We start from the raw sequence: 15,000 nt of genomic DNA, 5'->3' as shown, positions 1-15,000 counted from the left end.
GAGATATAATTTTTATTGGAGAATCAAAATTATGAAGATGACTTGGCGAATTTAACAAGACAGTCAGGTGTAATTAAAGTTATGATGCTGCCATTTACAGGGCTGTCATGATTATGTTTTTCGTTGGGGAGGTAATAAGGAAACTTGGGGAGCAGATGTTATAACAACAATGTTCATAGGGGAGTAATAAAAGAAGGAAAGGAAGGGATTGTCAAGTCCTTATTTTACTCATTGGAAGGGGGTTATTTGAAGTTCTTTGACTGTCTAGTGAAGATTTAAAAAGCACAGGAGGAAGAATATTTCAAAACACATGTGAAGTTAAGGTGAAGCTGATATGAAATGGCAGAGGACAGACGGGATAGTACAAGCCCGTAAATGGAGAACCTCCATAAAAGGAAAAGTTGATAGGTTTTTTTAAAGTTATATTGTTTCTTATGAAGCGGACTAAAATGCTATTAACTTGCGTTTGATGTTCATTTTAAAAAATACAGAAAAGCTTTTCACGTGTGAGAAATTGGATAACAGAAAAAACAGTAAAGCAATTGAGGGCGAAAATGTAAAGCAATAAATTATCATGGAAATTACTATAACAAATATAGTAAGTGACTTAGTTTGTAATTAGAAAATCTTTGATATGAAATCAAACTAGAATCTTAAATGTCTGCAATATTTTTATTGGAGATAGATCTGAGGATTGATCAGTAAGGTACCGATGCTGATGCTATATGGGTATGTTTTGTAAGTTAAAGGAAAATATTTAGAGTCAAAATGGAAATATTGATATGGAACAGAGAAGCAGAAGAGATAATACGGGGGGGGGGGAGTAAAACGGATAACAAATCATTTTTCACCCGGAGAAAAGAGAATAACTTGAAACAAGCTCTACAGATTTTTGCTTGAAGAATATCTAAACTTATCTCCTCATTGGAAAATAAAAATCAGGTGATTTATGGGGGAATTGCTTGAAGTTCTTAAGCCAAAAAATAGTGGTGAAGGAAGAATTAGAAGTCCCCATGGCAAGCAAAGGATAATAAAAAAGGATGGCAAACCCGAAAAATAGAGCTGGGATTCCTTACTTTGCTTTCTTGGAGTTGCAAAGAGGAAGTAGGATGTTTGGGACGTCAAGGAAAAGCTACATACGGACAGTAAAGGCAGGGATCTAATTCTCAGGCTTCAAGTGAGTTACAGAAAAGTTAAAAGGAAATCTAAGTGGAGGAGAAAACTTAATTAGAAGTTCTTATGCTTCTAACAAGGGGGGGGGGTGAAGTTTCTATTATGGTTCATACATATTCATGGAGGTTCAAGTACAAGATATGTTTATGCAAATTAGTTGAAAGTCTTGAAGTCATGAAGTCCATACGGCATGAAAATAAAATCATTGAAAGGAGATGACATCTGGGTTGAAGTCCTTGTAGTTTGCATGGTAACGCAAAAATTTAATGAGAAAAGTGTTTGCTGTGATTAAAGATGCATAATTGGGATGTGGGGAGATTAAAAGTCGTCACGATTTATAGAACAGATATAAAAAGGCCATAAGATGATGCAGCTAGGTCGCAGATGTTCAGGCCTTCATTTGGTGTCAGTTAATACACTTTAAGATCTTTCTATTGAAAAACGGGATTTAAAATGAAAAGAACGAAGTGGATGGCTTGATTCAAGGGTCCTTAGCTGTTAAAGAGACTCAAAGGGAAATAGAAAATGACAGCCAACTAATTGAATCTATTCCTCTTTTCAAAGAAGTAAAATATTTGCCTTTAACATTTCTAGAAAATCCGTAACTTTTTGTTTACAAAGATTAGATGAATGGAAAATTATAAGGGAGAAATATTTCTTTACAATATCCAGATATTAGCTGAAAATCTCATTTACATCGTTGCCTAGATTCGAAAAAATTCAGAATGAATGTCAAGGGATTTTCACCTTCATCTGTAATAGGAACTTCGGTCAAATTGCTCTGTACTAAGTCACGAGTTTATTTCACAAGACAGATGTAGCGTTTATTAGTGAAAGGTTTAGTACTTCTAAGCATAATATTATGGCACGCCAAGCTATGAATACCAACCAGATGGCGAGGAAAGGTATAGAAAAAGGGAGGATCAGAGGAAATACAGAATTACAAAAAAAGCCAATTTAAAGAAAAACAAAAGAAAGAAAACTCACCTTTTCTGTGCTGAGTAGTCTTGCCAATAGGACGCACTATTGCAGGAGACAAGCAAAAGCACACAATGAAAATGGCTATGAAAGTAAGCACTGACATTCAAATGACCACAGACTGAAGGGCATGACCTGGGGTCACAGTCACGGCTCTGTAAAATCAATCTATTTGAAAAGCAAGTGTAACATGCTAGTCCCTTCCCTCAAGACTGAAGTGAACCCCCCAACGTCTTTGTATCAAAACCCTGCTGCTAAGCCTGTGTTTTGTTGACATTAACAGTGGGATGCAGCTGATAAACTCAAGTGCAAAAAAAGAAGAAAGTCACAGAACATATAATACGCTGACAGTTCATTCCACTGAGGGCAAGAGAAGACTTAGGCAAAAGACTTTGTTTATTTCAAGGACCCCATAGAAATTATTACGATGCTGGCAACACTGCATCCATTTGCAAAACATTTACCATAGGCTGCACTCACACAGACTTCAAATACGGAGGTGCTTGGAAGTTGGCAAAAGGTTAAAATTTACAATGCATTGATTCTAATGAAACCGTGAATACCAGCGTCTTCAGCTCCCTATCTGAACTGAATCAATGTATTTCAAGTTCAAGGTTCCGCCTGTTCTGGCCTGCACCTGTCGAATCATCATTTGTGTGGATGTTGCCCAAAAACAGGTGCAGGCAGGAGCGGGCTGTAGCTGGAAATTAAAATACAATGATTCCAATAAAACCGTTAATGTCAGCTTCGTCTGAACGGTCTCATTAGATTAAGTGTATTTTGACTTGAAGCCTCAGCCTGTTCCAGCCTGTACCTGTCGAATTGCCAGCTTTTGGATGCAGCCCAAGACTGCGTCCACACAAAGCAACGATTCGGTAAGTGAAAATAGAAGCTCCTGAAGCTTGAATTTAAAAAGAATTGGAGACGTTTTCAATATCATTCTCAAGAGAGTCAATACATTTTAAATTTAAGCTTCGTTTTACTCCTTTCTGTACAAGCCGATTCGAGGCCTGTGGGGTCGCATTGTAAAATTGGAAAATCTAAACACTTAAGAGACACTAATGCAATCCAGGTAACCAGAGCATGACAAGGAATGAGCAAGACACCCCACTTTATCTTTAAATCTTTGTATCTATTATCACATAAATACTACTTTCAGAATTTATATTCTACTGATCTTTATGTGTGACACTAATGTTTTAAAAACACCATTCTGAGCCGAGGCCCTCAATCGTGTAACATGAAATAGTAACGCATTTTAATTCCACATTAAATCTAACTCAGATTAACAATTCAATAAATGTTTAAAAAAAAGGATTTAAAATGTGCTGCAGAGACAGGCCATCTTATTCAAAGACCAAGAAAAGATGATTAAAAGCAGTAATAAACACAAAAGCAGAAGAGGAAAGATATTTCAAAACATATTGCAGTATGATAGGATATGCTTCAATCATATTTTATACAGGAAATACAGTACATGAATGTTCATTGTATTATATCTACATTTTCATTATCAATGTATTTAATAACTTTGGAAACTACTCATCCAAATTGTACACTTCAAGGCAGTGTTTAATGGATACATCTTGTGTTAAATACACATATTTACAGAACAATGTACACACTGAATCAGATAAATTTACTTCACTTCAATTATACCTTTAATTCACAAATACAACTCATTAACCTAACACTGAAACTGACATAAACATATTTATTGAAAATCAATAGATTTTCTTTTTCGCCAACATTAGACTTGAAAAAGCAAGTTGAATTATTGTACAAATTAAAAGAGGAAATCATAGCTTTAATAATCACACATAAATGAGTTTTTTATTTTTTTAAGAGAAATCAGAAAAAATGCCCCACCTGCTAGTGACGTCATCAATGTCTGCCGCCGTACCGCTCACTTTCATGGCGTAGAGGTTCTTGGCGAAGTCCTGAAAAGGAATGAAATAATGATGATCCTTTTGGGATTTTTAATATATACTTGCTAATTATATATACATAATTTCATACGGTTTTCTAAGAAAATAAATGGGTTCATCTAATTTCAAAATCTTTGGCTCTGATTATAGAATTGATTATATTGTTCAGCTTCAGAACATATCATACGGTTTTCTAAGAAAATATATATCGTTTGTTTGGATTTAAAATTTTTTAACTATGATTATAGGGCTTACTATATTCCTTAGATTCAGATGCATTGTATTCTTTAAATTTAGAGAAAAACTGGTCTTTGGCTTTAAATAAAAACTGAATTAAAATTAGCTTTTACCAAAACTTTGAACCAAAGGTTCATGAAATAAAAAAAAAAATTAAAAAAATACCAAAAGTTTGATATCTAAGAAAATGATTGAAATTATTTTTAAAAAGCAATATTTTAAATATGATTATTCAAAACACTTTCTGGAAGTAAATTTTCTGTTACTCACTTTCTTAATATTCACCTGCAAGTCGAAGGGACCAAGAAAAAAAAAGAAGAAAAAAAGTGCAAAACGTCTCACTTACCGCATTCCTTGTTGCCAGAAACATAACTCCATGTCCTCCAATGGGAAACTCAAAATCCATCCACATTTTTTTTTTGGGGGGGACTCAAAATCCTCCACAAAAAAATGTTTTAATTGGGACACTCGACACAAAAAAAAATGTTTTTGTTGGTAAACTCTAAATCCTTCCACAAAAAAAGTTTTTGTTGGTAAACTCAAAATCCTTCCACAGAAAAGGCTTTTGTCTCATCAAAAATAAATTCTATAACGAAGCGCTCTCGAATTACAACTTTTTCTTTTTTATTATTGTGCAATGGTCTCTTGAATAGTTTAACTTACAGTTGAAGCTTAATTTTTATCAAATATTTTGAATTAAAGAGAGCTTATAGAGTCCTATTATTTGATATCTTTGTATAAAGTGAAAGCTTTAAAAGTTTTGTGAAATATCTTAGGCTGCAGTGAAAGCTTAAACATTTATTTTGTAAGATATTTCACAGAGCAGAATTAGCTTATTTTACAGTTCAGTCAATGTTCGGATTATTTCTTATATATCTGAAAGGTGATTTATTTTCCTCTTTCATCGGTGAATTAATAATGTTTCTTACGTTCAAAAAGAATTTTTCCACTTTCATCATTTGGGTTGAAGTTTGAAAAGAAAGAGAAAGAGTGTCGCAAAACAAAAACTTTTAATAAATCAAGCAAACAAGATTGAATATACTTGCAGAAAAAAGGAGGACATTCCTAACGTTAATCCAATAACAAAGGGTTGTGGTGGTCGATGTGGTAACATCCCCGACTGGTGAACGCCAGAATGGGATTCAAGTCCCATTCAAACTCGTTAGTTCCTTTTGTCTCTGCAACCTCACCATCCTTGTAAGCTACTAAAAATGGGGAGTTTGGGGAGCCTATACGTCTATCTGCTGATCCATCAGCAGCCATTGCCTAGCCCTCCTTGGTCCTAGCTTGGGTGGAGAGGGGGCTTGGGAGTTGATCATATGTATATATGGTCAGTTTCTAGGGCATTGTCCTGTTTGATAGGGCAATGTCCCTGTCCCTTGCCTCTGCTAATCCTGAGGGACCTTTAAACTTTTAAAACACCAAATGACATTAATAATGCTTTAACCAGGTGCTCGTCATGCATACCTGCCTGGCAAATCTTTTATCTATTAACTCGTCAATGAAAGTTCTTACTACAAGTTATTATATCGTGTCAATCAATCATTCAATGAAGGGTTTCGATAATCCTCGGGAATGAATTGCTGATGGTCTCCATAATTAAGATCAAATACTGTTAGTGTGAAAAAATGCTTCTTCTTGTCTTGCTTTGAAGTATGCAAAGAGTATCGGTTCATGAACGTCAGGCTCTTTATAAGCAAAGACACAAGATCATAAACCTTTATTAATGCTAAGATTTATGAAAATTTTAGATTTTTTTATTTTGATATATATATATATATATATATATATATATATATATATATATATATATATATATATATATATATATATATATCTATATATATATATATATATATATATATATATATATATATATATATATACATACATATATATCTATATATATATATATATACATATATATATATATATATATATATATATATATATATATATATATATATATATATATACATTTTCCCTTTCCTTAATTGTCCAGAGAAGTTTTATGCACCCGGGAATCACCCAAAGATTAGAAGAAATTACGAATATGGAAGCGATCACAACTGTCCGTTCTAGGGTGCCACACCCTTTTAGTGGAAACAACTCTTCGTTGTAAATAAATACAATATGCTTCTATATAACTTGATATAATACGAGCCAAAGCTATATAATCTTTGGGCAGAAATTTTCGAAATCCGAAGCGAAAGCTTAACGTCCAGTTGGACACAGGAATTCCTGGCACACCTTGCTTTGAGGAAATGCACCCAACCACAAACTTACTGCGGGGCGAATTCTGAGGGGTTCTGTTTGGTTATTCACCGAAAAGTAAGGGTGTGACAGGGTAGACTTCCTCAGAGCGAGGTGTGCCAGGAATTCCTGTATCCAACTGTACATCAGAGACAAAGCAAAGCCGAGGCTAAGGAAACGATCCAGGCAAATTATGTTAAAAGGCAATTTCACTCTAGATGGATACGTTGAGGTGGTATCTCAAGAGTACATTTCTCGGTATCTTTTAGCATCTTGCCACAAAACTTCAAATCAATTATTCATTAGTAGATTAATTTATCATGAATTAGCGTCCTATATCAACCTAAACTGGACACAATAACTAAGATATCTACGTCCTCATTTGGGTAACATCACTTTAAAGAGCATACACAGTTTCAATGACACAAATATGAAAATTATATTTTCGGCTTGATGTAAAGTTTGGAAGTGAGACGCTAAAAGATTTTGGGAAAACATACCAATGGGACACGGACTTACGACAGAAGCGAAGCCGGGTAAAGAATGTGTCGCATTTTTTTTTCTTTTTACAAAATACCATAATAAACGAAGAATAAAATCTACCTTCTTGTATTTGAATTTGAAGAACACTTTTCTCGAGAAGTCCTGGAGAGATAGAAAGGTGGTAGGAACAGGGATCAGCCATTTATCATGCATAAAAGATAAAGAAGAATTTATAATAATAATAATGATAATAATAAAAATTATAGTGAAAAATGCTATAATTAATATCATAATAAATCATATACAAAAACAAAGGTAAAATAATTATAATATAACTGAAATTTAACTAGACATAAAAAAGGTCTATATTACTGCGTCATGCATCTAAATAGAGTTGACAGAACAAAATAACATAATATTAACAAGAAAAAAGATCAGGAATATAGATAAGGACAAAATTCCAAATGATATTAAGCTGATAAAAGAATATTTAAAAAATTCTCTATACATAGTGTTGATAAAATTATACATATCTAGTTCTATAGAAAGGTCTATCTTTCTTCACCCTAGTCCTATTTCCCGAAGTGTTAAGTTAAAGACTCAATAATGTACCGTTTTATATAATAAATGAAGTAAGGAATAAAATACCTATACCTATTTTTTGAAATATACATAAAACCGAAAGTCAAAACCTTTTCTAAAAATATCGTTAAATTAACAGACTTCAAAAGATGTCTCAGAAATAGAATGAATCTTCCCTATGCAATCTTAACCTGTTTACAATCAATGAGACCATTTTTATATTCATGATGTGTAGTACGTGTGCACAAATCGCTTCTTTACAATGAATGGCATAAAACGTTCCTTCAAAATAGGGTAATCTTTTCTTCAATCCGAGGCCGCAGTAAAATTTTATACAGTTGTTCAAATTCCTAAGGACATAACGGGGGGCATACAATGCATAAAATAAATTAATTGAAATCCTTTTAGGTTCTATTACATCGTCACAATTCTATTGTTTTCTTGCCAGTTGCTGAGAAAAATGTTTAAATTGCGTTAAGTAAATGGTTGTAAGAAACTACTTTGAAAATGAATGGAACTCCTATACGTATTTTTACAGTCCTAAATCTGTCTTATCTCAAGAGTAAAATAACTATTCATCTATGAAGGTGCCCCTCTTTATGTTAGTTTTCTCTTATCTCCTTATATCAGTATTATGTTCTAAGGAGGCTGGTTTTACTTGACAATTGCCTACGAAGTTGGTTTCATGAAAACTTTTCATGTTCTGAATAATAATAATAAAAAACACACACTTAATACCTTGGTTACTTACTACCTCTATGAAATCTACCTACACTCTACCTCATTCTACGTACAGTCGGCAAAACTATACTACGGTGTTAAGCCACAGAAAAGGGAAAACGTATTCACACAGTGCAAATGAAAGAACGAATTAGACTTATTCCTCACCTCCCCGTTTTCAGGAGGATCTCCATTGCCGAATGTCGATGTCACCACTAACACAAGAGCTTCGTGTTCGATGTCGATGAGGTCATAATCAGCCATGCAGTAAACCTATGAAATAATGACATCGTAAGATTCACAATTCAAAACAGAGAATACTCAGGCACTCTATTCTATTCTATGTTTCCTTATTTCCTTTCCTCACTGGGCTATTTTCTCAGTTGGAACTATGGGCTTGTAACAGCCTGTTTTTCCAGTTAGGCTTGTGGCCTAACTAGTAAGAATAATAACAATAATGATAATATAGACTTTTAATACTGAGGCAAGGAATTGTACCTGATCTGGGACACCTAAAAGAATGGACTTTTGCAAGAAGTTGGCAATGATGTTATCAAATACTTTAAATACTTTACTTTCAAGTTTCAAAAATGAGTTGTTGAGGGAAACTTGTGAATAGTAACGAATAAGTGATATTTTCATTAATGGTATAAAAGCCAACGTATTCAGAAAGAGTATCATCAGCGGAACTGGCAGCTTTCTCTCCAGACACTTGAGGCACGTCCTTCACAGGGTGTGATACAACTGAGCTCAGCTACCTCTTCAGCTAAAAGATTTGTTCTATTTTACGGCAAAAGTAATTATTGAAAACTTTCAGACAAGGAATAATAATATTTCATATTGTTATATCCAACATCTATGTAAATATATATTATCATCAACTAGAGCATTCCACCATAAAAAAAAAAAAAACATCAAATACTTTAACCCTTCAGTGCTATTGGTGACTTAGTCAGACTTGAAATATAGAAATCCTCTTCTAAAATCACCCAAACTATACGAAGTTAGTATTCAACGGAAAGGTCTTCGTGAGAGCTTTTCACTAAATATCAACCAGCTATGATTTGTGTGGTCTTGAAAGATTTTGATACACTAGAATTTTCGTTGATTTCACCAATGGCACTGAAAGGGTTAAGTGTCAGATTCTGTTTCTCTGAGATAAGAAAGAAACCAAGAAATAAAAATTGGTGCCAAGTTCTTCCAGATAAAGGCTACGCGTTAGGGTTATAGTTTTCATGCCTCAAACTTTACTGTATACTCAGAAAGAGCGAACTTCCAATAGAAAAAGTTCAAAACTGGATTATTCTCTGCACTGGTATGAGAAAACGGCAAAATGCATTATATTCAAACGACTTTTTCAAAATGTAATTTCACCCCAATTTTGGAATCCAGAGACACGCTACAATAGTCAGACGAATGCAAATTCAATTCTCTGTCAAGGATCGCGTCAATGTCGCTACCTTCGGTGGAAGGAAGAAAAAAAAAAAAAAAAAAAAAAAAAAAGGGAAGGGGGCGGTAGAGATGATGCTCGTAAAAGTGAACCACTCAGATATGTGAACGAACATACTGAGGAACACACCAAGTTTAAATACTTGTGCGGTAATTAGCTTGGATTTTAAATTCGTAATGCTTCTCAATGAATTTACTATGTAGGCTATAAATGCTATATCGAGTTTACTACGGATGACACTCAGTAGAAAAGACTTGTTAGTAAATGAGCCATGGGAATTGGATACAGTGCTTCTGATAATGCTAAAGTATTATTAAATGCAGTAATTTTTCAAAAATATATACATGAAATGCATTTGAATAAATAAACTATTGGAATATACAACTGCTGATGATAAAAAAAATCAGATATTATTGGTAGGAAGAACACTCTCTTCATAGAAACGTTGTATTGTACCATAGGGATGAAAAAAAAAATAATTAGTTAAGAAGCGAGTTCTGCATATGAAACACCCATAGAAAAAAATATATAGTTGCTTTAATATTCCAAAGTATATTATTATAGTTAGAACTCATATATGGTGAGGGATTCTAATTCCATGAAAAAGAACAAATATATGTGACTTAACTACAGATAAAAATAAAATCAATTGAGGGAGTAAATTTCACTGTTACCACTACCAAAATCATTTATTTTAACAACTCAGATGAAGATATATAAAAATAATAGTTGCTTAAACTTGTAACAGACCTTATGGCTAGCTAACAGGAGTATTACTGCTGCCACTGACAAAACCCCTTATCTCCTCAACTCAAATTAGCAATAATGGCAAATGAATTAACAGATAATCTAACCTGGGCATTGAAAGTGTGTCCGAATATCTCGCCGAGTTTCTTGGCGTACATTTCTGATTTGCCCGTCTCGGTGGCGTAAAGGATGGTGGCTTTGATGCGCTTGGAGAGAGCTTTGCCGAAAAGCTTACTGGTGAACTTCACTGCTCTGAAATGAAAGAAAGGGCAGAGCTTTTGTTTACGGTTGGATGCATAATGAAATTTCCAAAGCTTGGTCCATGTAAAGACAGTGTTACTATTGATGGAAAAGTAAAAATATAATATTAATAACTTATAGATCATTGGAAAAGGAAATAAGAAATATTAATATGTGAACGTCAAGATAATTTTAATAATAATAATCTTAATAATAATAATAACACAAACCACCAGTCTCTGTAGACTGCGAATAGAATAATAATATATGAAGAAGAAAGAGATAATCCCAAAAGAGATCAAGATATCAACACCAAGATCAAGAAAGTAACAAAAACAATAAAAACAACAAGAAAATCTCAGGGTTCTCACCTGGCAATTTCCTTGAAGCGGAACTTGCGCTTTGTCTTGCGCACCGAGTTCCTGTTTATGTCTCTGTTCTTCTTCCACTGGTGAGTCTTCCAGGCGGGCTCCTGGTACTCATACGAAGGTTTGAGATAGTACAGGGACATCTCCTGGTGGAACACGGGCGTGATGGAGCCCGAGATGGGCGGCACGATCCACACCCAGTCGGCCGGACACCCACCTCGGAGTTTTTGCTCGTTCTCGAAGTGCTTCATGAAGGACTCGGCGGCCGAGTGGTGGTCCACTATGGTCACGTTCATGCGCTGACATGCGGGCAGGGCAGGAAGCAGTTTCGGGTGAGACAGGGTTAGACAAAATGATTAACAGATAGAGACAGTTATAGACAGAAAGATATGGCGGACAGAAATTAAAAGAGCAAGATAAAAATAAGTAGCAATTAGTTGTAAATCGACAGAGACAAAAATGGATAGAGATAAAATAGTTGTTGATCGAAGACAAGTAGAGATGGACAGAAAAAATTTAGGTAATTAGGAAATCAATGAGAGAGAGAGAGAGAGAGAGAGAGAGAGAGAGAGAGAGAGAGAGAGAGAGAGAGAGAGAGAGAGAGAGAGAGAGAGAGAGAGTTGTTGATTGCAGACAAGGAGTCACCGAAAAAAATATAGGCAATAGGATATCAAAGAGAGAGAGAGAGAGAGAGAGAGAGAGAGAGAGAGAGAGAGAGAGAGAGAGAGAGAGAGAGAGAGAGAGAGAGATGGAGGGGGGGGGGGGGCAGTCGTCGACCCTAGACAAGTTACAAGAAGTTACAAGAATTTTGGATGTCTCAAAGACTTTTTAGTCCATCCAGGGAGATTTCATTTGCTCTTTGGTAGAGCGATTTGGTTTGAAAGTTTAGATAGTTTTTATGACCGAGAGAGACAGAAAAAAAAGAAGAAATATACACAATTAGGATATCAATGAGAGAGAGAGAGAGAGAGAGAGAGAGAGAGAGAGAGAGAGAGAGAGAGAGAGAGAGTGAGACAGAGAGAGAGAGAGAGAGATAATGCAATCCACTAAGTTAACATGGTATTTAATACAAAAAATTATTCATTTGGGAACATAACACTGAGGGACAATTACATGGATAATAATCAAAATTATTCTAATAATCCGATATCAACTCCTTTTCCGTTAGTTATTTAGTTTAACCAGATTTTTTTTTTTTTTTTTTTTACAGCAAAGTTCGATTTTGTTTCCTGTTCAATAAGAATTCTAATTATTTTTCATATTCTTAATTTTGATCTTAAAAATTCATTTATATTATAGAAGCACCATAAAAACTTGAAAATAAACCTTTCACGTATTTACCTACATAAAAGCACACACACACTCATATATATATATATATATATATATATATATATATATATATATATATATATATATATATATATAATATATATATATATATATATATATATATATATATATATATATATATATATATATATATATATAATATATATATATATATATATATATATATATATATATATATATATATATATATATTACATGCTTTAATAAACATAAATATATGCATACTTCCATACTTCCTTCCCTAAACCTTATAAAAAATGAATGATCTACCATACTAATATAAAAATCATCATCATCTATTATTGTGGTGGCCTATGTGGTAACGTCCCTGAGTGGTGATTGTCAGACTGGGGTTCGAGTCCCCCTCAAATTCGTTAGTTCTTTCGGTCAATGCAGCCTCACCATCCTTGTGAGCTTAGGATGGAAGGGGGGGGGAGCCTATAGGGCTATCTGCTGAGTCATCACCACCCATTGCCTGGTCCTCCTTGGTCCTAGCTTGGGTGGAAAGGGAGCTTGGGCGCTGATAGTATGTACATATGGTCAGTCTGTGGGGCTCTGCTTAATAGGGCAATGTAACTATCCCTTCCCTTTTCCGTTCATGAGCTGCCTTTAAACCTTCAAACATACATTAAATTAGCACGAACTCTCCTCTAAACAAGAAGGCCACATACACTACCTGGAACGAATGGAGCACAGCGATGTTGACCTCAATGAGAGCTTTGTCTTTCCAAAGGTTAGTGGGGCTTCTCGTGTCCAGACCCATGCGTTTCCCGACGGTCTGGAATATAGAATTATAAAATGAAAAAAAAAAAAAAATAAAAAAAAAATAAGAAATGAGATGAATTATTGGGGGAAAGGATTTAAATAAGATTTGGAATGAAAAATTGGAAGTAACTAATTATTATTATTATTATTATTATTATTATTATTATTATTATTATTATTATTATTATTATTATTATTATTATTATTATTATTCATTGGACAAAAAATATTAACATCCATAAAATTTATAAAAAAGACTCGGTTCAAGCACATGTGGCGCAGAGCTTTTCGGGCGATAATACGACAAAAATAATCTAATAATCTAAGAACAAAAATAAAAAGTAAAAATTGATATACATATCCAAAATGTAAACATACATACACATATATATATATATATATATATATATATATATATATATATATATATATATATATATGCGTATATATATATATATATATATATATATATATATATATATATATATATGCGTGTATATATATACATATACATACATACATATATATATATATATATATATATATATACATATATATATATATATATATATATATATATATATATATATATATATATATATACAGATAGATAGATAGATAGATAGTTACATATAAATAAGATTATTAGCCTAAAAGCAAAATGGAAATTTATATTTATATAATAAACAAAAGTTGTATATGTAACTAATGGTATATACATTAAAAATTGTAGATATTAAGCAAAGATTCAGTGAAAGAGTTAGTTTAACAAACAGAATATCCTAAACAATGAAACTGATATTTACATTATGGTTAGATAGGCAAGTATAAATACTTATTAACACGGCTTTAGTATCCAGATAACAAGAGATTTGTATACGATTTCTTAAAAGATCCAACTTTAAGCAATACTTTTAGATAAGGGAGCAAGGTATTCCAATGTTTAATACCTTGATATAGATACGATTGCTCGCATCTATTAATACGTACGAAAGGAAGAGTCAAGTTTGAATTTCTTGTTCCATATGGATGAACTGATTGTTCCTGAATTATTTTTCGGCTTAAATTTGTAAATTTGTTTAATGTGTTTGGAACATCATATGCATTAAGGAGAGCTTATAAGTGTCTTCTTACCAGTTTCTTTTTTTAATTACAATTAATGGTTGCAGGACGTTTCTACTACTACTACTACTACTACTATTATTATTATTATTATTATTATTATTATTATTATTATTATTATTATTATTATTATTATTATTATTATTATTATTAGCTAAGCTACAACCCTAGTTGGAAAACCAGAATGTTATAAGCCCAAGGGATCTTACAGGGAAAAATAGCCCAGTGATGAAAGGAAGTAAGGAAATAAATAAACTTTAAGAGAAGTAATGAATAACTGAAATAAAATATTTTAAGAACAACCAATAATAGGTAAGATATACAGTAATTAGAGTGAATTCAAATACAAGTGAAAAAATAAGCAATCATAAGAGAGGTAAAAGTAATCAAGATTAAAACTATATTGAAAGGATTTAAGAAGAATAATATCATTAAATAAACATAAACTACAATATAAGTAAAAATAATGCAAGAGAAATAGGGTAGAAATAAAAATAAAGCATTAAGATTTAATGATGCCATCTTTTTATGGTAGTTCTATAAGAGAGTTATCAGTCATTAATCCATTTACAGATACGTGTGTTGATATAACATACGGCTA

General features: G+C 33.0%; 1 protein-coding gene across 4 annotated transcripts in view; it reads right to left on the bottom strand.

The window, feature by feature from the left end:
* Nos (Nitric oxide synthase) overlaps positions 1-15,000 on the bottom strand; it is a 58,501-nt gene that overhangs the window by 16,539 nt on the left and 26,962 nt on the right. Inside the window, exons 6-12 of one of the 4 annotated variants that reach the window (XM_068383036.1) lie at positions 13,189-13,290; positions 11,163-11,458; positions 10,659-10,803; positions 8,523-8,627; positions 7,173-7,214; positions 4,021-4,091; positions 2,161-2,196 (exon numbers count right to left, since the gene is read on the bottom strand). In XM_068383036.1, coding sequence (XP_068239137.1) covers positions 2,161-2,196; positions 4,021-4,091; positions 7,173-7,214; positions 8,523-8,627; positions 10,659-10,803; positions 11,163-11,458; positions 13,189-13,290 — 797 coding nt within the window. The remainder of the gene's footprint in view (positions 1-2,160; positions 2,197-4,020; positions 4,092-7,172; positions 7,215-8,522; positions 8,628-10,658; positions 10,804-11,162; positions 11,459-13,188; positions 13,291-15,000) is intronic. The other 3 variants (XM_068383037.1, XM_068383038.1, XM_068383039.1) reach the window with 3 other exon arrangements.

This window comes from Palaemon carinicauda, chromosome 11 (genome assembly GCF_036898095.1).
Source record: "Palaemon carinicauda isolate YSFRI2023 chromosome 11, ASM3689809v2, whole genome shotgun sequence".
NCBI lineage: Eukaryota > Metazoa > Arthropoda > Malacostraca > Decapoda > Palaemonidae > Palaemon > Palaemon carinicauda.
The sequence above is the reverse complement of the archived record's forward strand: the minus strand, read 5'-3'. Positions and strand labels throughout refer to the sequence as shown.